Source organism: Ruditapes philippinarum, unplaced genomic scaffold (genome assembly GCF_026571515.1).
Source record: "Ruditapes philippinarum isolate M1 unplaced genomic scaffold, ASM2657151v2 ctg136_1_1_1_1, whole genome shotgun sequence".
Classification (NCBI taxonomy): Eukaryota; Metazoa; Mollusca; class Bivalvia; order Venerida; family Veneridae; genus Ruditapes; species Ruditapes philippinarum.
In genome coordinates, this window is record NW_026861872.1 from 120,054 (window position 1) to 144,130 (window position 24,077).

At 33.3% G+C, this 24,077-nt stretch overlaps 1 protein-coding gene across 2 annotated transcripts; it reads right to left on the reverse strand.

Moving 5' to 3' along the window:
• Positions 1 to 211: 211 nt before the first annotated feature.
• LOC132717201 (PAN2-PAN3 deadenylation complex subunit pan3-like) lies at positions 212 to 24,067 on the reverse strand. 2 transcript variants are annotated; one of them, XM_060700621.1, is made up of 17 exons: positions 23,711 to 24,067; positions 17,690 to 17,787; positions 16,989 to 17,192; positions 16,432 to 16,593; positions 15,847 to 15,982; positions 15,387 to 15,592; positions 13,941 to 14,103; positions 13,092 to 13,250; positions 11,942 to 12,058; positions 11,164 to 11,310; positions 10,082 to 10,241; positions 9,405 to 9,492; positions 8,772 to 8,908; positions 8,023 to 8,152; positions 7,615 to 7,679; positions 7,084 to 7,222; positions 212 to 6,676 (listed from the first exon to the last, which is right to left on the reverse strand). In XM_060700621.1, the coding sequence occupies exons 1-17, from the start codon at positions 23,916 to 23,918 to the stop codon at positions 6,530 to 6,532; spliced, it is 2,466 nt and encodes an 821-aa protein (XP_060556604.1). In that variant the 5' UTR covers positions 23,919 to 24,067; the 3' UTR covers positions 212 to 6,529. The 2 variants fall into 2 exon arrangements, with proteins under 2 accessions (XP_060556604.1, XP_060556603.1); XM_060700620.1 differs by having other exon boundaries at positions 8,772 to 8,911.
• Positions 24,068 to 24,077: the final 10 nt, after the last annotated feature.

The following is a 24,077-nucleotide window of genomic DNA, read 5'->3' on the forward strand; positions in this document are numbered from 1 at the left end:
GCACTGCACTTCCTCTCAATGTCCTTGGCCATTGTATGAGGTTGTATTGAATTCCAACCATTAGTTTCCAAGTTATGTTCCGGTCAAGGAAAATGCAATGGACCTCTGGACCAACCGACCGATCACCGGGTGATTCCTATATACCCCCCTTAACTTTGTTTCGGGGGTATAATTACATAAAATTTGTCTAATTAACAACTCGAACACACAATCATTTTCAAAGAGTTTTATTTATTTTTATTTCGGGATTTTTACTTTTATCATCATAAAAATAATCTTTCAAATGTACATTTTACCAAAATGCTGTATGTATTAATATATTTCTCTTTCGTGATCTAGATATTTAATAAAATAATGTGTACTTTAATAAATTACAAATCATCACTTAATGTGGGAAATAAAAAAGATTCTTGCACAGTCAAAAATTACCTGTTCGAATAAAAACATAATTAAACATAGTTTTAAGTGACCACTTCAAATTTGTGTTTTACAAAATCACACATACATAAAGAGGGGTCAATAAAAACAAAAATTAATATGTTTATTCATAGGACAAATATCTTCTAACTTTTATACTTTTTTCAGACATGAAACGATCCTTTCAAACCAAATAACCTTTCCTTTTTTTATAATAGTAAGAACGTAAACAGAAATACATTAACACAAATCAGCATGACGTTATTAAAAATATTGCATGTACACAAAGGATAGACAATTCATTCACGCTTATAGGTCAACACATACGTAGGTACATTCCTTATGAGCAATATCTGTTGCTATGATACTGTTATTAAAGAAACTTGTTTATTAAAAAAAAAAAGACAACGTAACAAAATCATTTTCTTGAACAATCCTGTTTTGTTAGTATGAATCATAATGCTAAAGTAGATATTTAAGAGATTTAAATGTCTTACAATAACATGTACCTAGTTAATGTACCTAGTTAATGTACCTAGTTAATGTACCTAGTTACAGCAAGTATTTTACAGTGACTATCAAACCTTGTAAACAATTAAGTTATCAGTAAATAAAAACTTTAACTTTTTGAAAAAGATTCAAAATACACAATAATGCTGTTATGTTAAGCTCCTCTCTAAATTTATTCATTTTGTACTCGAGGCATTTTGTGCAAATCGGTGAATTACCTTTTTGTAACTTTCTTATTATTCACATACATGTTATTTAAATATTTCAATTTCCTAATTAATCTATAAGAGAGGAACATACAAGTAAAGAGAAAATATATGAGTTCTAACATCTTAAATACGAATAGAATGTCTTGCCTTGTTATTGAACGCTAAGAATATTTTTCTTAATCGGCACTTTGTCTGATACTTGCAGGTTATTGTGTTTCCTAACCCGTTTTTAGCTAAAAATCAACTATACTCTTTTAAACGTGACATTCCTAAACAAAATGATGAAGATAAAAACTTACAGAGTGTAGATTCAGCTTCTTGTATAACTTGACAGAAAAAAAATATCTTCAAAAATAAAAGACGGCTCTAAAAATTAAGAAAAAAAGTTTTAAGGAAAGTGAAAAGTGCTTGTTTAAAAAATAAGGATGAAAGACATTTGAACCGCGCCATGACAAAACCAACATAATGGGTTTGCCACCAGCATGGATCCAGACCAGCCTGATCAGGATCCATGCTGTTCGCTTACAAACCCTATAACAAATAGAGAAACTGATAGCAAAAACAGCATGGATCCTGATCAGACTGCGCCGCAGGCTGGTCTGGATCCATGCTGGTCGCAACCCATTATGTTGGTTTTGTCATGGCGCGGCTCAAATTTATCTCAATGCAACAGTTATGATACAATTATGTTGTTATACGCTCTCTTTTCTTCCTGAGTTTAAACAGATGCTGTGAACAGTTATGAATAATAACATGATTTAACACTGGATCAATCCAATCAACATGTAAACAATTTCATTATAATATTTATCCATAATTCATTCCAATTCTTAACATAATTTATATATTGGTGATTGTAACACTAACAGATGACATAATTGAATATTACTTAAAATGATATGTTAACTAACAAAAAATCGTTCTTTAAAATTTGAATCTGACGTTTTTACATAAAGTTTCTTAAAAAATGTTTTCCATGAAAAAAATGAATGGGGTGTTAAAATTTGAAAAATCACAGTAAAAATACAGCGGCAGTTTTCCACATATTACTGGAAGACTACCATTGACACAACAGTACCATTATTTCAACAATCTACAAATACCATGATCAAAATAACAATTTGTCCAGATTATCTTAAGACAAAAAAAGGAAGGAAAAAGTTTCCAATCATGATCAGTTTTGACCACTGTTACAACATCAGCACTATATAATTACCTGTAATATTACCCTTTCACATTACAACCTTCAGGTTTATGTCTGTTCACCATATTGATCCAAAAAATCACGTATAAATGAGCCGCGTCACGACAAAACCAACGTAGTGCATTTGCGACCAGCATGGATCAAGATCAGCCTGCGCATCCGCGCAGTCTGATCAGGATCCACGCTGTTCGGTATCAGCTTCTCTACTTGTTATAGCATTTGTAAGCGAATAGCATGGATCCTGATCAGACGGCACGGATGCACAGGCTAGTCTGGATCCATGCTGGTCGCAAACGCACTATGTTGGGTTTTGTCGTGACGCGGCTCAAATATCTATTGAATATCTAAATGCCTCTGATCAAATTGATTTCCTCAAGATTGTTCACAGAAAATTCATTTAAATCAGAACATGAAATTCCCATACAACTTATTAATAGAAGACTTAAGCATTTTCTCAGCCTTGTATGCTTTCTAAAAATGCCATCTTATAATCACAAAATAATATCTTTAGATTACAACATATAATTCCCTTGTAGATATGATCAAAACATGATTTCTACTGATCAAAATGATCACAACATACCACACAGCCACTAGTTACATGATCTTGACATATCTTCTAATCAAAAATGATCACAACATGTTACCCAGCCATTAATTAAATGATCTTAACATATCTCCTGATCAAAAATGATCACAACATGCTCCCTCATTATCAAAACATAACACCATATTATTTTTAAAATGATCATATCATAACACCCATCAATAAAATGATCACAAAATATCTTATGATCAATAATGATCACAAAATATCTTATGATCACAACATATCAACAATGATCACATCATAACATGCAGTCTCCTGATCAAAACATGATCACAAAATATTCTACCTTTGTTTACATAATAAGTCCAGCCTTTCTTTCTCTTTCACACTTTCAAGATAACAAATTTGGTACGTATTATTGCACTTCAAACTTTTTTTCAACAAGTAACACTTAACAATGGCATATTATTAGTGCAAAACAAAAAAAAAACTTGAAATTGACAGTGTTGTATAAATAAAGCAAAAATCCTCAATCAAAACTGAATATTTCTGTTTTCCTGTACGGTACTTTAAGGTAGAATTCAATGACTGTGACAAAATAATATGTTTCTGAATTCTTACAATTTTCTACATGTGTAAAAAAGTAACAAGTGTTATTGTTTTGTTTCAAAAAATCTATATACTATGAAATACTTTTCCTTTATTTTTTTTGTTATCACAATTTTTTTATTCTTATAAAAATAAAAAAAAAATACTTGGAACACATATAAAAGTGTTCACATTTTAATTTTGTCTGTAAAAAAACCCATAAAACAAAAAGTAATAAACACTCACGGTTAAGTAGAACAAACAATTATATGATTATGCAAAAACATAACAGACTAGCACATATCTAAAACAATTCATAGCTTATGTTGAATTCACAACACAGTAACATTTTTTTTTTCATTTACTTTCAGGTGAGTTATTTCATTGAAACGGTCAGCCTATTAAAGAACTCTGGTCATCAGTCTAATCACGACATTAAAACGATATAGCCTCACCTGGTGTAAAAATCCTATATTCAACATGATATCTGTGCTTCTTATTGAAAGACTATTAAATCAGTGAGATATGAAATATATCTTTCACTGACATTCATTAATTAAAATATCTTTATATTTTTCATTCATGGGCATAAAATGAAATAGCAGTCTTTTTTATTTTGATTTTCACAGACATGGAAACATATTTTAAAACTATAGAGTGAAATGTTAAATGTTCTTTTTTTAAAGATATTTCAACAACCCTCATGAAAACCAATAAAACTGTCTGACTTCTATGAGCAAAAAAAGACTGAATATAACCTGAATATAACAATAAAATAACAACATGTATTAACTAATATTATTCATCATGCCAAATCCTTTAAGTTTTGCTTCTTACTTTTTTTGGCAATCTTGTTTTTGAATATGAAAGAAAGTACCTAAGAAAACGTATGAAAACAAAACCCTCACAACATTTTGGCTAGTATCTACCGTAATAATTTTGTTAAAATATGATAACTCCACACTTTGTCGTGTTAACTTTTGGCTAACTTAAGTATATTACTGACTTAAAACACAAAATGTAGTGTCATCTATGTATTAAATAATACAACATAATATAAAGTTAAATTTTATAAGTCTCTTCACTTTTAAAAGAGTACTTAATGATGGATAAACCTTGGCTGTATGTTGACTGTTGAAATAACGAATAATTAGCTGTGTCATGACAAAATCAACATAATGCGTTTGCGACCAGCATGGATCCAGACCAGCCTGCACATTTGCGAAATCTGATCAGGATCTATGCTGTTCGCTTACAAACCCTATTACAAGCATAGAAACTGATAGCGAACATTATGGATCCTAAAAGACTGCACAGAGGCGCAGGCTGGTCTGGATCCATGTTGGTTGCAAACGCACTATGTTGGTTTTGTCATGACACAGCTCAATTATTTTTATTATAAAATGTGTCCATTAACTAATAAAAATAATGATTACAATATGTATACATGAGCATGATTTATTGGAATGTTACAGCAGTATCCTATTTCTAACCGTCTCAACTCTCCCAATTATGCAACAACATCACCACGGTAATTGACTTTCAGAATATTAAATCAATACCTATAGTTATATTTCACAGCTGACTATTGTGTCATGAAAGAAATAAAGCATTTCACCTTTCAATTATCTCATAATTTTTCACATTTTAAAAACGTATTTGAAAAACAAAAACAAACATTCCTGTAAGTCTTCTGTTACTTGTACTATAAAAAATACATGAAGGATTTTCACTCATACAATGAAAAAAGGTTTCACAACCATGTGTTAACATATTCACAAACATTCATTCAAATATTAAAATATATGCACATATATTATAACATTAGGCAGCTTGTAGGATCAGATCATGAAAACAACACCCTGATTTTACACTCACATGCCTAATATATGTGCTGAATACATTGTCTTGATCATTTCATCACCGTCATCTACTAACCTGACCACCAATAGCAACAAATATGGCTTACCTATAACATCAGCATACAGACAGACTGTCATTAATTTTAGTGCAGATTGACCACCCTATTCTGATCAATGCTTCACTTTGTAATCTTGATATTGAAATCCCTTCATTTAACGATGGCTTAATTCATGTTTGTGTTATGAAAACTGACAGAATATTCAACACATATTTCAGAAATGCAAGTCAATAAGGTTTCAACTTAAAAAACAGTTTTGGTTTCAAAATAAATTTCATTTCATTTGTTATTGTCAACAAAAAAATAAAAATAAAGAGAAAAATAACTTTTAATACTATATACATAGATTCAGCATGCACGTATGTACATATAATGTACAATTTTATACCACAAAAATAAATTAACTAGTAATTTACAAAGTTAAAAATAATGTGACGTATGAAAATAAATCATGATGTGGGTATCAGCGGGCAGTCAAAATCATTACCCGAAAATGAAATGAAACGTTCAAATTCATTGAGCAGAAAAATGACATAACAAAACTGGTGTTAACATCCAGCAAGAACACTTGTTCCTCTGGCCTTCCCTTCTTTAAGCCAAGTTTGTAATTAGGTCATCATTTAAATGCTTTTTTTTTCAAAATATTTCATACCTTTAACATTGTACTCTGAAGACCTCTTAAACAAGTTTATACTGCAAGTTCAAATACAACAGAAAAGACTTTTGATTTTTTGTTGTTTACACCTTGTACTCCAGTAGCGTTGCAAGGCAGAATATCCTTTGAAGCCACGGAAAAAAACCCAACAAATCCTTGTATCTTGTGGATAAGTGGAGCTGCCTTTCACATAATCACAAATCTCACTGTGTTATTATAACAACATTTCTTACAACTGTTACACTTACAAATACTATACTTTATATAGTCAGGTGTAAAACTGACAATGTTTAACAGTTTTATACTTAATAGTCAACAATACAGGCAAATTAAAATAACAAAATGCCCACAGTCATTTAAAGCATACTAGGTAAAGAGTTATATATGTCATATTAGTATCATAGTACGCTTCGTAACGTAACCAGATTATTTCAATATCTTTCCTGTTTCACTGGCAGAATGTGTCATCACATAATTAGGAAATTCCGCTGGTGTGTGCACTATTAAGAATATCTCCGAATGAATTCTCAAAGCACTGTTTAAGCTCTGCGTAGCTCACCACTAGGATATTTTGTTCGTCCCTCGACATCAGACTAATTTTCTCGGGAGAACCAGCATCCAACTAAAATATAAGGGAGATAATCTAACTACCAACATATAATTTCATACACATAATTGGTCACATATAAGAGATAGTACAAGTCAAAACTGTTTACAATTTACATTTGCTTAGAAAATGTATGCAAGGGAGACAAATCTTGGAAATCAATCTAAAATACAGAAGTAGAAACAACTGAATATTTTAAAACTTAAAAAATTGGTTGATAAATATCAGCATGTTTTCTCTTAGTTCAATTTTTGTAGCAACTTCCCAATAAATTTTCAATACACAAAAACGAGAATTGCAATTTCAGATTCAGTCAATATAAAATAATAAATAAATGCAATTCGGGACCTGATAACCATAAAATTCTTTCACAGTGTATGTCATGGGCAACCATATTTTATATCACAGAAAAAATATCAAACCTTATTCAAGCACATAACAATATGTGACATATCGACCCAAGGTGCCCCATTTTCGTCCACCTGATGAAACACGTAGTCTCGGAACAACTTCAGCATGTACCGATCTCCAGTCTCTGACCATTGTGGGTCCAAATTAAACCTTGAATAAACATCGATAAATTATAGAATGTTTTATCAATTTTATCAAAATTATTTTAACTTTAAAATCAGAATAAATAAAAGCAATTATAAAATTGTCCAAATTAAACCTTGAAGAAACATCAATCAATTTAAGTAGGTTTCATTAAATTCACAAACAATTCTTTAACTTTAAAATTAGAATAAAGAAAAGCAATTATACAATCGTCTAAATTGAACCTTGAAGAAACATCAATCAATTTATTATGTTTTATTAACTTTGACAAAAAAATAATTTAACTTTAAAATTAAATTAAAGGAAAGCAATTATAAAATGAAAATGTAATTCAATGTGTTCATTCCGTTGCTGTTGCTTTTTCATAATTTTTCAAACATGTGATGAAATATACTTACTCTGGTCTCTCATTGATTACTCCAAGTTTACACAATAATCTGAACAAACGGCCGTTCTCTACCTCCTGAAATAAATACACTTGAAATTTAAAATATACCTATATTTGTAAAGTAAAAGAAATATACAATAAAATTAACATGATATAAATGTTAACTAAAAATATTTGACAGTACCATCTTCAATACCCTCATTCAATTCCCCAAGAAGAAATTAAATGATTTTCTTCAAAACAACAAAATCCTTTTACCGAAACTTATTCTTAAACATGAAATAAGAATACATTGGTCTTAATAAAATTGACTACTGTACAATAATTATCTCATCATAATGTGGCACATGTTTGACAATAAAAACACTCTAATATCTCTATAACAGCTATAATTATGTAATGTAATCTTGTTTCTTACTTTAGCCAATTCTGTCTCAATAACATCACTGCGAAGCTGCGCAGAGTCCAACTGTGTGTAGAATCTTGCCCCAATCATTGGCATAATATCATTGATGCTACGAGGACGGTTTTGGTTACCAAGCAAGTACCTAAATAACAGGGAGAAAAAGAAATTTATAATGTCATAAACAATTGAAGAAAGTAAGCAAATTAAAATTCAAAATATTCCTTCCGGAATATAACTGTATTTTGTACAAGTGTCAACTAAATTTTTGCAACCATTCAAATTATAAGGATGCCTTTTATAGACAAGTGCATTTATAAAACCACTTCCAAGCAACAGTACCAAATGAAATATAGCAATTTCTATGTATTTGAGGCTATAGAATTGAACCATTTAGCCAGAAAGATTTGTACACATAAGTGAAGAGAAACACAAAACTGGAAAGAAAACACATACAAAAGCACCACATGCAGTGTTAAAGCTTGTCTGTTAAAATAACAACTTTTGATAGAAATGTTTGGTTACAAAAGGGGCATAACTCCAAAAACATAGCTTTCAGAAGTAAACCCCTTAATTGAAAATATACTCTTGTCATTATTAGTTCAAACTGATACCTTTTAAATTTTTTAAATAATGGCCTACATTAAAGTTTTTGCATGACGATGACACTGCAGCGATCATTATAGCTTGACTAATTCTTTGACACAGACAAGCTAATAACATGACCTAATTGTTACATAATTAAAGAACAGTAATATACATACAGTATGAGATTTTTGAGATCAGCGGAGTAATTCCTGGCAACCAGTTCCATTGATGTCTGGAGATTATCTCGCTGTATGGCCATCACACTATTACATGCCAGAGCCAAAACAACTTTACCCAGAGATATCAAATCTTCCTGCTGCAAAAATAGGAAAATGTGAATCACTCTTAATTTATACCTTATTCAACAAAGGATTTTGCAGGTGTCTTGGTAATAAAATAAAATAGCGTTATCAGAGCCAAGATGGATTTAAATTGCTTTCACAGTTATTATTTAAAGGAGATATATTCCAATCTCCATACATGTTCATCCAAGTATGTTACAGTAAAAGATTAAGAAAATCCATTCATTGATTCATGAGAAAAATGGCTTGATTTTTTGTTTCTATTTTCTTACATGTCAGAAAATCTTATTATTTTCTTTACATCTGAAAAGAGCTATGGTAGTGAAAGGGAGACAATCTTGGACAGTTCCTGTCAAAGACTTGAGAAGAAAGACTACTGTGTATAACAAAGTTTGGTGATCAAAAAAATGATTATTTCCCTTTCAAATTTTACCCACACAGGCACTTGGCCATATTATTCATACCAAATGACTATGATTTAAATGTGTTATATTGACTGCTACAAACCTGATAGTGTGGAGTTAAAGCCATAGGGTTGCTCTGATTATTGTCAAATGTCAACACATCAAATATTCCACAACAGTTTAATCGTAATCTGCAACACACAAAAATACAATATCAGTTTTGTTTACTTTCATGTTAGTGGTTTTTATAATTAATAATAATTTTATATCTACATCAAACATGCTTTGCTTATAAACCTCGTTAAAATGTTACAGTTCAATCTCTCTATGATTTAACATGCGTTTTCTTTAGACGATGGACAGCATTTTTTTACAACTTTTCGAGAAAGAGTATGTAATCTGTATAAAATGACAACTTACATAAGATTCTCTAATTACATGTTATTCTAAGCTCTGGGCATAGCAGTTTTACAAAAGGACACTTTTGACCAACTAACACAGTTTATATAACTTTTGTATGTAATGCTACTGGCCATATTTTAGCTCTTGTGACCTACATCTGCACCAGAATGGAACAGTTGCTATAAATATAACTTTTACAGAGAATCACCTATGAATCATTCCTGTAAAGTCTGGTCAAAATCCACAGTGTAGTGTAGGAGATTTAGTTTAAAGAAATTGAGGTCAAGGACAACTGATAAGACAACTTGCCCCTCTGAGCACTTTTCGCTTAGGTGAGCTTAAAAAAAACCAAAAAACAATATAAAAACTTCACATTACCTTGATTTGTTGTAAATGATGATTTTCGATGGGTCAAGAGTTCTACAGGAGAGTCCAGCTGCATGTATTGCCCGCAGTGATGATGATAACTGTACAACATATGACCATATAAGGCTCTCAGGGAGTAATCCTGCATGCTGCCGAGGCCCAGAGGTACCACCTGTATAAGCATAATAGTAATTATGTCTTTGGTTGAGTTTTCATATCATAAACACTGTTTATATGAAATGGTAAATTTTACTCTTTACTAATGTAACAAAACACAAAGGACCCTTCTATACAGTATTTTAAAAGAACCAACTATCAAGATGAACCTGTGCAAATAATCTAGCACACTAAAGTAATCATGATTTAACTATGACTTATGATTGTCTAAAACAGACTTCCCGAAATACGTCGGTCCGACGGACATGTCCGATAAATTTTGATCAGGTCCGACAATTTTTTATTCCGGATCGGTCCGACTGTCCGGCTTTTATCCAAGCCGCATGTATACAAAATGGCGTCGCTAAAGGTGCCAAACCTTGGAAAAACCGAAAATCTACGTCAGAAGAGTGCACAGAACAGCAATAAAAGGATGAAAATACTAGACCTGAGACAAAATTTAATGAAAAATAAAAGCAGAACCATGAATCATTGCTGTATGACAGGGAGGAGATGAAAATGCGCTGTACGGATTGTGCCGATTTTTACGGCGAAAAAATAAAAAACAAAAAGTGTCTTAGAAATACAAACACAAGTTTTTCTTTGATTTTGAACAATTTTATTTGGTCCGACAGATTTTGTTTCGGTCCGACAGATTTTCATGGTTTGTCAGACCGAATGTCTGACAGTTTTTTTCAACTTTCGGGAAGTCTGCTAAAAAGGATGTTTTTAAATCAAACTATAGAATTTATTTTCATTTTAATATTTCATGGACATTCTTCTTTTATAACCTGTTTTTACTAACAGGATAAATAAGGGAGGTATACTTTTCTTTACTACAGTTCAAGAATTATCAATAAAATTCTATAATAAATATTATAGTTGTTTAAAATCGGTAGATATTTTTTGCTATATATTTTGATCAGTAGAAGACCTACCTCTACTAGAGTTACCTTTCCCTGCACTGAAAGGTCGGGCAGATGAATCCATAAATGGATTATGATGACTATTGTGGTGGGCATGACTGAAGTGCTTCAATAATAATGTCTCCGCTAATGGATAAAAATCGTATACAAACACAATCGCTGGAATAGAAATAAAACATTGGTAAATAGATCTTTTATCTTCATATTAAATTCCAATTGACATTTGAATTAAAACATTCAGTCTTAGGTTAGCACTTACTTCTTCACTTGATTATAACAGATATCAATCACATAATTATAAAAGTTAACATAAAAAAGCTATCTTAGAAGCTACTGGATTTAACTCATACAGTGTTGGAGTAATACTTCCACACACTTGACAGAAATCATGATCACAAGTAGAAAAATATCACTTTTCTAACGATTCTGACGTTTTTGTTTCAAAATTGTATATATATAAATTGATGTAAGGAGATGAATTAGCCGTCCTGGCTAAAGTGTATTTCAGCAGTGAAAAGGCCAGATTTTAGCGTTAAATCATTTGCAACAAGCTGCAATGACTTAAATATTAATATCAAAAGATCAATTTTCTGTAAGTATAATATAATTATGAGTTTTCTTTAAAGATATTTACATTATGCATACATCACTACATCACTAGAGTGCAGCAAAACCTTTCTATAAAAACTCATTACAAATTACACGAAAACCAGTTTAAGTTTGTATTTAAATATTGTTTTCCCTTTCAATAATGTGAAATAATTTTGTTGTGTTTACATGTATTACTTACAATGATCACCAAATGCCTTCGTAGTGAACACCTCTCTCAGCTGTACAATATTAGGATGAAACATTTTCTTCCACATGTCAACTAACGTCATACATTTAGTATGAACCAAGCGGAATCCTGCAGAGAAATTTTATGAATATAACTTTTTTTATGAACAAATTAGCCATTGTTAAAAAAGATGTACACTCTAACAGATTTGAAAACGGTAGTAATGTGCATGGTATGAATAGATATTGTTTTGTTTTTTTTTGTTTTGGATTTAAAGTCACATCGACACAGTATAGGTCATATCGTGACGTTCCAGCTTTACTGGTGGAAGAAGACCTCAGGCATTATTTCAGGCACGAATTGGTACCTGAGTAGAACCATCAACGTTCCGTTAGCTAGCTGGATAGCTTCCTCACATGAAAGAATCCAAAGTCCCTGTCGGGAATCGAACCCACAGCAGTGAGGGGCAAGTGGTTTGAAGTGAACGACCTTAACCACTCTGCCACGGACGCCCCATAGATATTGTTAAATATATAACAAAGTGCGATAATCATGGAACATATTCTACATAATGAGAGGAAATCTGCAACTGTATTTGTTGTAGATTTGGCGCAAAACCTTGCTTTTCCACCAAATCAGTGTTTATGTTATTCACATAACCTCACATTATTGTTGTGAATTTTAGTACCAAATTTCTTTGAATAATAATATCTGTCATATGTTACGGTTCGGACCGGAATATCCGTCCCGAGGTGACCTGCCCATGGGCGGGTTACCGAGGGACGGATATTCCGATCCGAACCGCAAACATATGTCAGATATTTTTTCTTGCATATTCTACAATATTCCATTATAATTTAAATTCTTTATCTTTATTTTCAACGGAAATTTATAACATTACAGTCGTAACTATTTTCTTACAACAGCGTATGAAATTGCAACTTCATTCATAACGGTAAAATGACGTCATCCTAAGCGTGCCATTGTACAGCACGCGACTCATCTGGCACCCCCCATGCCAGATGAAATTTCCGGCATGGGTAAAACACACGGAAACGCCAGTCTGCTATGCAAGAATAATAAAAGGTGTAAAACTTAACTTACTCACAAAACAAAAAGACCAATAAACAGTAAGTTACAATGTATATATGTATTACTTTACCATGAATTCTCCTCAAGCAGTATGTCTGACCATCTTTTGTATTGAGGGCCTTGTAACAAGTGGTAGGGTACCCAAATGTTTTGGATTTATGATGCGGATTATCAGGGGGAGGCTCCAATGGGAACAAGTTCCTGTATGTATCCACTTCAGCTGGAATATCTAAAATATAAAATTGGTAAATTTTAGTATCATTTATTTACCTAGTTGGTAAATTTTAATATAAGTTTTTATCTCTTATAAGCATGCCTTTTGTCTGTCATTAATTCATATTGGGAATGCCACCAACTCCACTTGAACTGAGAGGGGGAAAAAAAGTTCAAATTTGGAATTTCAGAAAAACTGATAGAAACTTCTGAACACATCATAAGCAATACACATAGTTTCTATTGATAGCCTTTGTATACATATTTTCATTATATTCCAGTCTGAGCTGCAACACATGAAAGATATTACAATCAAATTTATGACATATTTATCAAGGTATCCTGTGGACTAGAGTGTGACAGACAGACAGTAGGAAAAGGCTGCAACTATATGATCTAACTTCAGGCAGTATAAAAATGACCACATCACAAAGAGCTGAAAAACATGTGACAGAGTTCTTGATGAAAATCATTTAGTTAAAACTGAGATGAAATCCCTTGGGAAATGTAGGGTATGTATTCAGAAGGCATTGTTTAAACACAGCTTGTTTGTCAACATTCAGTGACCAACATTGAGCAACCTAAAAACAAGAATTTTTTGTAGAAAAAAATCGGGTTAAAAATAAGCATGAAGAACTAACCAATATTCTAAACAAGAATTTTTTGTAGAAAAAAATCGGGTTAAAAATAAGCATGAAGAACTAACCAATATTCTGTCCCAGGTCTATTTGTGCCATGGTGACTGCACTCTTGTTCAAGATCTCCACCTTAAGTTCATCGGGCATGAAGAATTGTGGCATGTTTGACTTCACTTTCATGTGGGCAATATGTGGTGGGGGACCATGGAACATAGTGAAGTTTGGCAGTTGCTGAAATTGATCAATTAATTTTTCACATGTTTAATGTTATATTGAATAAATATGTTTAAATCAATCAATAAATCAATCAATCAATTAAATATCAATATAGTATATCAATAAAAGTTATTATTGCAATGCTGGGATTAAACTTGATACTGGAAAGTTAATATACAATTATTTATTGATTAAACATATATCTGAAAATCCTTCAATTCTATACATGCAATAAAAGCAAATTTATAGCCACTAAAATAAGACCAAACAAGGAACATCGCAATGCGATGCAACCAGGTTTTCAGCAAAATATTTCACAGAAGCTTTGTCATGAAGGGGCATTTGTTTTCAATTGAACTTTTAGGAGGAATTATGGCTTTTTTAATATTCCTCAAACAAAAATGATTGAGAAATTCTATGTTGTCTATTCGCCTTTTTTTCCCAAATGTTTTAGAAAGGTAAACAGTACTTTATTTTTGCTTAATTTTTGCATTTTTGCGTCTCTTGTCATTTTCTTTTGTCAACAATATTGGCGTGTGGTGTTTTGTGCGATATCAAGAAAAGTATGTTCACAATTTTAAAAAAATACTTGAATGATGTCTTGGAAGAAACATGGGAATTTAGTGAGCGCCAGGGCACTTGATGACAAAGCTTCTGTGAAAGTTTGGTCAAAATCCGTTGAGAAATGTAGGAGGAGTTGCGCACAGAAGAAATTGTTCACTATATATTCTATATAAGGAAAAAAAACAAAGGGCCATAATTAGGTCAAATATATACCAATTGCAAAACCCTGGCAATATGTGTCAGGGCACTTGATGACAAAGCTTCTGAGAAAGTTTGGTCAAAATCCGTTGAGAAATGTAGGAGGAGTTGCGCACAGAAGAAATTGTTCACTATATATTTTATATAAGGAAAAAAAACAAAGGGCCATAATTAGGTCAAATATTATCTAATCGCAAAACCCCGACAATAATGCGCCAGGGCACTTGATGACAAAGCTTCTGTGAAAGTTTGGTCAAAATCCGTTGAGAAATGTAGGAGGAGTTGCGCACAGAAGAAATTGTTTACGCCCGCCCGCCCGCCCGTCCGCACGCCCGCCCGTCCGCCCGCCCGCCGACATACCTCAATCTAATAACCAGTTTTTTCCTTCGGAAAACCTGGTTAAATATCTAAACATCAAGAAAAATATTGGACCTTGGCCATATTTTCAATGACAAAATGAATATGATATCCATGGCAGTTTTTGCTATTGTTAGAAAATAAGCAATGTTGGTTTAATGTGAGAGTCAGACACTTACAATACCCTCTCTTTGTGGAGTAAAATCCTCAGCATTGTAGAAGTATGTAGTGCCACCAACATTTTCTTGTACCATATTGCCTGCTGCGGGTTTAGGCTGTCTCAGGGGTGCCACTGGTGATCCGGTTCTTCTCATCATAAGTGGTGAATTATTGGGAGATAATCTCGGGCTATGATTGGGACTTGAACTAGATGTGATATTCAACCCTAAAACAAAGTGAAAACATAGTTTTTAATTGAATACCACAGGCAGAATGAAATATGATATCAAAAATCTGACTTAAATCCAAAACAAAATCTTTTCTCCCTATATAATGAACAAAGTAACAATTCATTCTATCTTAAAAGCTATATAGGAAAACTTGGTACTAATATGGCAGATTGAGTATAAATACTAGAAAGAATATTGCATTGAGCCCTTTAAAACAAAGGCTTTCAAAATGAGCAAGTAAAAAAATTACCTCCAAGATGGTTAGTAGCACTTGTGTTAGGTGGTTGATGTCCTGGAGGAGGCATGTTGTTAAAACTCGAGAAATTTGGGGAACTGGAACTGTGTGAAAGCTTTGGTATGAACTCAGAAACCATAGGATTACCTCCCTGCAAGCAAATAGTAGAAGAGTACAAGTGTGGTTAAAATAAAAACTTAATACTTGTATATAAGGTAAAAAATCTTTTTAGGGGGGGTTTGGTTTTGCATCGCTTACCAACACAGTAAAGGTTATACGGCGACTTTCCAACCATACTGGTGGAGAATGACCTCAGGTGCTCTTCTATGTATTATTTCAGGCAAAAATGAACGCGCTCCTGAGTAGAACCACCAACGTTCCATAAGCTACTTGGATAGCTTCCTCAGGCAATCAAATAGCATGTCTGTAAAATCTGCACATTTATTTAGCATGAAATATGATTACTTTAGCTATGCAGAATGCAAATTTTGCAAAAATAATTAGCTTTCAGTTGAACCATCTTCATATTAAAAATAATTTTGGTACTGCTAAGGAATTTTATATTAATTATAAACAATTATTGGCCAATTTGTCACTTACCTTAGTAGTTGATGGGATAGAGAGATTCAGGGCAGAAAATTCACTTGTCATGCTTGAATCATACCCACTGCTATTACCCATAAATGGTTTCATATTTGGTGGAAGCTGCCCATTATTCATCAGACTAGAAACAGGACCATTCTGTGGTGGTGGTAAGACAGCCTAATACAAAAATACTTTCTATAAAAACACAAAAATATAGTAGTATCTTAAGTGTGCAATGTATTAGTTCAGTGTTGATATATCATTTAATAACTTATTTAAACATTTTACATTAAGAATAATCCAACCGCCTCTGTGGTCGAGGGGTTAGAGTTGATGACTTCTAATCCAGTTACCTCTCTGGCGTGGGTTTGATCACCGGGAGAAGCTTTGGTAGTTTAGCACGGAGGAATGTAGTCTAGTACTGGTGTACTCTCCAGGAACGATGGATAGGAAACTACCCGCCTAAATAACTGAACTACTGTTGGGAAAAGGCGTAAAATGAAACAAACATTAAGAATAATCCAATCTATTGTGAAGGAGATACACAAAATCAATCACATCAACTTTGGTACCTGTTGTTGGGAGAGAGGAGTACTCTGTGAGATCGGTGCCTTGTTTGGGGTCATACTTGAGTTGTTGAATGGGCTAGCTATTTGCTGAGGCTGCTGGGGTATGGTATTGTTAGCTTGAGACATGGGACTGTTTGACATCATGCTTCCATTACCAACCATACCAACACTGCTCCTATTCTGACGTGATATTGGTCCTGGTCTTTGCTGAAGTCATAAACAAATCTTAAACCATTCAAATCAATACTGATTTTATCATTTAAAACTTCCAATAGAAAAACATTGCTTTTATTTAAAAAAATTACCATAAACAAGATATTGTTAACTTATTAAGACACTGTGCTGTGCTCCATTTTTCACCTCTTTGTCTACAGCAAAACCTGATTTTAGAAAAGAAGCGTAACTTGTTTTTAATGACAGTTTTCAAACTTTCCAAATCTTAGTTCAATAAGAAGTTGAGTTAGTAGTGGGTAAATCTTCACATTTTGGGGATTTTTCAGATCAATCAAATTTTTGCACAACTAGAAAGAGGCCTTATATTCCTTTTAAATGTTATGCAGTACAATCAATGCCTACAGATTATGAGAAATTGACCATATAAAACAAATTAGGTTCACTCTACATGTCTTTCATTCTTTGTCAAGAACAGAAGAGTAAAAAAGGCAATACAAAGGCTATAGAATTCAACAACTAAATCTACTTACAGAAAATGGCTGAAATTCTGGAGCATTGTCAGCTCCAGAAAAAGTGGCATTAAAGAACTGGTCACCATTGCTTCCTGTGCTATCCTGGACTGGCATACCTGCATAAGGAAGAAAAGTTTTAACATATTTTATTTCTTAATAATACTAATAAGAAATAATAGTAATTATAAAGCTTCAATAATTATAAAACATTACTATAAATTCAAAACTCACTAAAAACATTTCTACAATAGAACATGTTCATTAAATCTACAGCTGTCATTGATTTAGTGCAAAGTATATTGGTGACATATAACTTTATAAGCTGACAAATAAAAACAATATATCTATAGATGAATAGTTACTTGTAATAACTTGTCTTAAATTTAGTTCCATACCTCATTTCATTAAAAACATAATTATTCTGTTTATACAATTATGATATATCTTGTTTATATAAATGCCAATGGCATGATTTTTTTCTCATCACTGCTATGAAATATGTCCATTATTAGTTTTAAACTGGAGTTGGACAACTGCCCTTGATATGTTTTGGGGGTAAATTTTCATAATTAATTATTTCTATACATTTAATAAATTAGTAAAAATAACAAGTTTTTCAAACATGTAAAGATTACTGATCAACAAAAAATGTTGAAGATACATTGATAATGCTTTTATCAATGACAGTTAAATACATTTATATGATTGCAAACAATCATATAACCAAGGTTAGTAAAAATGTGGTAATAGAAAATATACTAAATCATAAAAATGTTTAAAGTTTTAAGCTTGCCCTTATAATACCAGAACTCCTAATCGACACCACAGGGACCCAGCACAGTGTTGGGATAGTGTAAAAAGTAATTCTAGAAAAAAAAATATAATGTATATAATTATAATATATAGACAAGGGGTTGAACTCGCCAAATCAGCCGAATACCACTAGTCCAGTATAAGTCAAAATTGTAAAGTCATTTATATGTAAATCATATAAAACTATATATCAATTGGCAGCTAAATGACATCACTAGACGTTGACATGGTTGGCAAAGTATTGACCGACCGGGAAAACCCAGGTTTTCCCAGCTTGGCAATAACTCGACCTAGCAAAAATACGATATTATATCCGAAATATTTATTTAAGTATTTATTACCCTTCGAGATTTTTTCCGCCTTTTTGATTGGATATTGATCACTTGAAAGAAATTGATATTACCGAGCCAGATGGGTAATATACACACTAAATTTCCCCGTTGGGTACCCCACGTTGTAAGCAACATGCGCTGTGGCGATGCGCGTACGGTTTGATTTTACGCAATGTAAATTCCGATTTACAAGCACTATTTAACTGTCAAATGATAAATATTTACCAAAATAGAGTAATGATACATATTCTCATTAGTATTGAAAACAAATATGACCTTGTGAAAGCTTGATAATTATTCAAAACAAGGGTGCCATAGTCACAAAATACGCCCGTTTACGAAAGCTTTAGATTGAGATGGGGGCATTATGGATAAGTGTTATCTAGCAAGCAAGTTTTTATCCTTGGCACTGTGTTGTTAAATGAACCTTAAAACAAATCAGTAGGGAAGATATGCACAGGATGTGTGACCTTGACCTTGGTCGCAGGGACCTGAATAATGCACGGCACTCAGCCTCACAATGATGAACATTTGTGCCAAATTATATTGAAATCTCTCTATGCATGTAGAAGTTTTGCTCCAGACAAGCGTTTTTCTATGAGCTCTAACTGTGACCTTCACCTTTGACCTAGAGACTTGGTTCATGTGCAGGGCACTCCTCTCATGGTGGTGAACAATTTTATAAAGTAACATTAAAATTCCTCCATGCATGTAGAAAATATGCTCCGGACAACATCTGGATATTTAATCATCTCCAGTGACCTTGACCTTGCAAATATTAACCTAAATTAAATGTGTCACACCTGTAGTCATGATAGTTACCATTTGTGCTACAATCCATCCATAAATGATGACTAAATGGTCCCTATGCACATCTTCAAATTTTTATCTGAACTTTGACCTCTATGTGTAACCTTGACTTTGGTCACAGGGATCTGAATTTTGCGTGTAACACTCAGCCTCACAATGGTGAACATTTGTGCCAAGTTATATTGAAATCCCCCTATGAATGTAGAAGTTTTGCTCCGGACAAGCGTTTTTCAATGAGCTCTAAGTGTGACCTTGACCTTTGACCTGGATCATGCATGGAGCAATACATATCATGGTGGTGAACATTTCCATAAAGTATTATAAAAATTCTTCCATACATGTAGGAGATATGCTCCGTGACATGGCTTCTCATAATGGTGAACATTTCTATGAAATTTCATTAAAATCCCTCCATGCGTGTAGGAGATATGCTCCGGACAAAATCTGGTTATTTCATCATCTTTAGTGACCTTGACCTTGTATATATTGACCTAAATTATATGTATCACAGCCATAGTCTTGATAATGACCATTTGTGTTACAATCCCTCAATAAATGATGACTAAATGGCCCATATACACATCACCATATTTTTATCTGAACTTTGACCTCTATGTGTGACCTTGACCTTGGCCGAAAGGACCTGAATCTTGCGCGCGACACTCCGCCTCACAATGGTGAACATTTGTTTCAAGTAATATTGAAATCCCTCTATACATGTGGAAGTTTTACTCCGGACAAGCATTTTTCAATGAGCTCTAAGTGTGACCTTGACCTTTGACCTAGAGACCTGGTTCATGTGCGCGACACTTCTCCTCATAGTGGTGAACATTTCTATGAAGTTTCATTAAAATCCCTCCATACATGTAGGAGATATGCTCCGGACAAAATCTGGATATTTCATCTTTAGTGACCTTGACCTTGTATATATTGACCTAAATTATATGTATCACAGCCATAGTCTTGATAATGACCATTTGTGTTACAATCCCTCAATAAATGATGACTAAATGGTCCATATACACATCTTCATATTTTTATCTGAACTTTGACCTCTATGTGTGACCTTGACCTTGGCCGCAAGGACCTGAATCTTGCGTGCGACACTCCGCCTCACAATGGTGAACATTTGTGCCAAGTAATATTGAAATCCCTCTATACATGTGGAAGTTTTGCTCCGGACAAGCATTTTTCAATGAGCTCTAAGTGTTACCTTGACCTTTGACCTAGAGACCTGGTTCATATGCGCGACACTGCTCCTCATAGTGGTGAACATTTCTATGAAGTTTCATTAAAATCCCTCCATACATGTAGGAGATATGCTCCGGACAAAATTGGACGCCGCCCGCCAGCCCGCCAGGGGCGTTCCCATAATACGTCCCGTTTTTCAAACAGGCGTATAAAAAGTGCGTTCAACATAGTGGTGCAACGATATACCGGTATATTGCAATACAGTCTCGGGTCGATATGTACCGCGGTGCAGCTGCCCTGTATTGCGGTTTTTTCTTTAATATTTATGCCGAAATAACATGAATGTAGAAACTTCAATTTTGAATCAGTAAGCAACGATTTACGACATCAAAAACAAAACATCAATGAAACATGAAAAGATTGCCGACACTAGTCGATCCCTGTGATGTATAAAGAAACGCCGCCGCGAACTTTTCCTGACGAAGCTCTTTGATCTTACCGCGTGAGTAGCAGAATCGTGTGACGTCATTTTCAGAGTGCGGCTTTGATCACGCTTTATTAAATTACACACAGTTTACAGTTACGCAATTTAAGTTAGGACTGATTAAAATTGTTGATTAACTGAAATAAAAAAAATGGAAAAAGAAGATTTTGAACTAATTGAAAATGAGAAAGCTAAAAGTAAAATATGGGTGGACTTCAACTTAAAAAAAAAGAAAATCTACAGGAAAAATTGAGGACGGCATAGCCGTTTGTAAAAAATGTAAGATGGATATTCGCTACAGCGGAGGGACCACAAATCTAAATACACATTTGACTCGACACCACAAAATCAATCTGCAACAAGGTGCATGCAATTCTGGTACTAGTTTGATCGCGGCAACAGCGTCAACCGTAAAGCAGCCTACAATTATGAGTTCTTTTGGGCAGACTTCCAAATACAAGCCTACAAGTCAGCGGTATAAGGACATAACGCAAGCCGTCGGAAAATTCATTGTTAATGATCTTCGACCGTTTAGTGTTGTCTCAAATGATGTATTTAAGGATATGATTCGTGTTTTAGACCCTAGATACGACCTACTGTCACGTACATACTTTTCTGAAACTGTTATACCGAACATGTACAATGAACGTGTGGGGTATGTTGATATTTCTTAAGAAAAACATTTAAAAAGCCTCAAGGACACAGGGTACTTATTCATTCTATAGATACATGTATGTGTTCTAAAAGAATAATAAGAAGAGTTGAAAAATAGCTTACGTTTTACTGTTTTCTTTAATTATTTTAGTATACACTGTACCACAATACGTATCGCAATACAGGCTGTCTATATCGCAATACGGGTTTGGCTGTATCGTTGCACCCCTAGTTCAACAGACTACTCCTTTTCTCTTGCTTACATTTGTTAGGTTCGAAAGAAACTACCTCATGTATTTATGTGACGTCATGTTGGGGTGAATGGGTACCTTTAAGGAATCTTATTTCGACGGTTCATTTGAAGTAGCAATTATTTATTTTAAAATCGTCTTAACTCGGCAGGGGAAGGGTAATAAAATTATCATTTTTGTTTTGGAGTTATATATGTGGATATATTACCTGCCAAGATAAAGTATCACCCGAGCCGTTATAAAATCTTGACAGGTAATATATCGACATATATCACTCCAAAACCAAAATAACATATAATATAATCTTTTTCTAGAATTACTTTTTTATACTATCCCAACACTGTGCTGGGTCCTAGCTTAAGGTCTTCAGCGTACCCGTTTATATGCTATGACATGACGTGAACGCTGAAGACAACCCTGTAGGGAAAGTCCACCAATAATTGTGCCAGGAATCTGACACGCTAGTATTCATTCATCGAACATGCCGTGAAGTAAAGTGAAGCATACCTTGATAAAACTATATATAATCTGTTGATAAGCCAAGGATGGACAAATTAAAATCTTATTACCAACATAAACTACCTAATAGTTTCCGACAGGTAAAAATTCCGACACTTGGCCGCCATATTGCCAACATTTTTGACCACGTGATTACGAGATTGACCTTTATGAACCCATGTGCTTCCAATATTTTTAAAAATTACTTTTTTTAAAGATACATTGTATTGAAAAAAGGTGATTTACTGACTTTTGTATTCAATAAAATCATATTTAAGTATTAAAAAAATAATGAAAATAAAAAACTTGATCTTGAATAAAAATATTGAAATCATGTCAACAAAGATGTTCTAAATATAGTACATGACTCTATCCTAATCGGTTCCTGCGAATGACATCATACGAGTTCTTGCGTGGCACCTAAATGTCATGATGGCCGACTGTAGTCGGTGTAATTGATGTTTTACAGTTATTGAGTTAAATAGGCAATTTTAATGATGGTATTAATATTTTGATACTTTAATTGGTATAGAACAATGTTAAAATAATTGTTTTATCGTAAAATGCACAAGAATTGATTGGGTCAAGTGTATTTGCAAGTGAAAAATAAGGTTAAATCAACTTATGTTATTCTGGTAAGGTTTGGTAACGGGTCTAATCCAAAACTTTAATGCTGCATCAGATGAAAAACAAAACTGTTAAATAACGGCTTATAAAGTTTTGGAAGCCAGAACTATGCTGGGTCCCTGTGATGATACACAGCAGTTGTCAGCAGTTTTAAACATAGACCATTAAGTCAAAATAACAAGAACTAAATATATGCTATAAAGTTCAATTTTCTTCTTTACTAGTTGGGGTTTTTGCTGTTTGTTTGGTTTTTTTTCGCGGAGATCACAATAAAATTTTCAATTAAAAAGGCAAATAAATTATTTTTTCAATGTTGCAAGAGACTTGACCCACTTATCTCCTTTCTTTACTCAGCAGATATTTCCAAATAATACATTACCTAAATTATCAGTTGTATTAGTTGGTCCGTTTTGAAGAGTGGGCCCATTTAAAAATGAATTTGGTATGCTCGGTTGCTGCGGCTGCTGCTGAAAAGTGTGCGGATTTTGATGAAGAAACTGGCACTCGTCTCCGTAAGTGCAAGTGCCAGTGCTGACAAAATATCTGCAGAGTGCGGCCTTTTTTCCACCAGGAACCGCACTTGACATGTTAAAACGATACCACTGTTTATTGTCTCATGTATGTTATATTAAATCAAAGCGGTTCTCGTGAGTAAATCTCAAATTGATTTGCTTTGTTAAACACTTTATTTTCAAAACAAGTAAAGTTTAGATCCAAGTACGCATGCTCAGCAGAATTGTGGGATA

What these genes read in the sequence shown, in the direction of transcription:
- LOC132717201 (XM_060700620.1), bottom strand. Translation starts at nt 23,918, where the DNA reads ATGTCAAGTGCGGTTCCTGGTGGAAAAAAGGCCGCACTCTGCAGATAT. An exon ending in GAAGGCATTTGGTGATCATT is followed by an intron (nt 11,311 to 11,941) that starts GTAAGTAATACA and finishes TTTCTATTCCAG; the next exon opens with CGATTGTGTTTGTATACGAT. An exon ending in ATCATTTACAACAAATCAAG is followed by an intron (nt 9,493 to 10,081) that starts GTAATGTGAAGT and finishes TGTGTGTTGCAG; the next exon opens with ATTACGATTAAACTGTTGTG.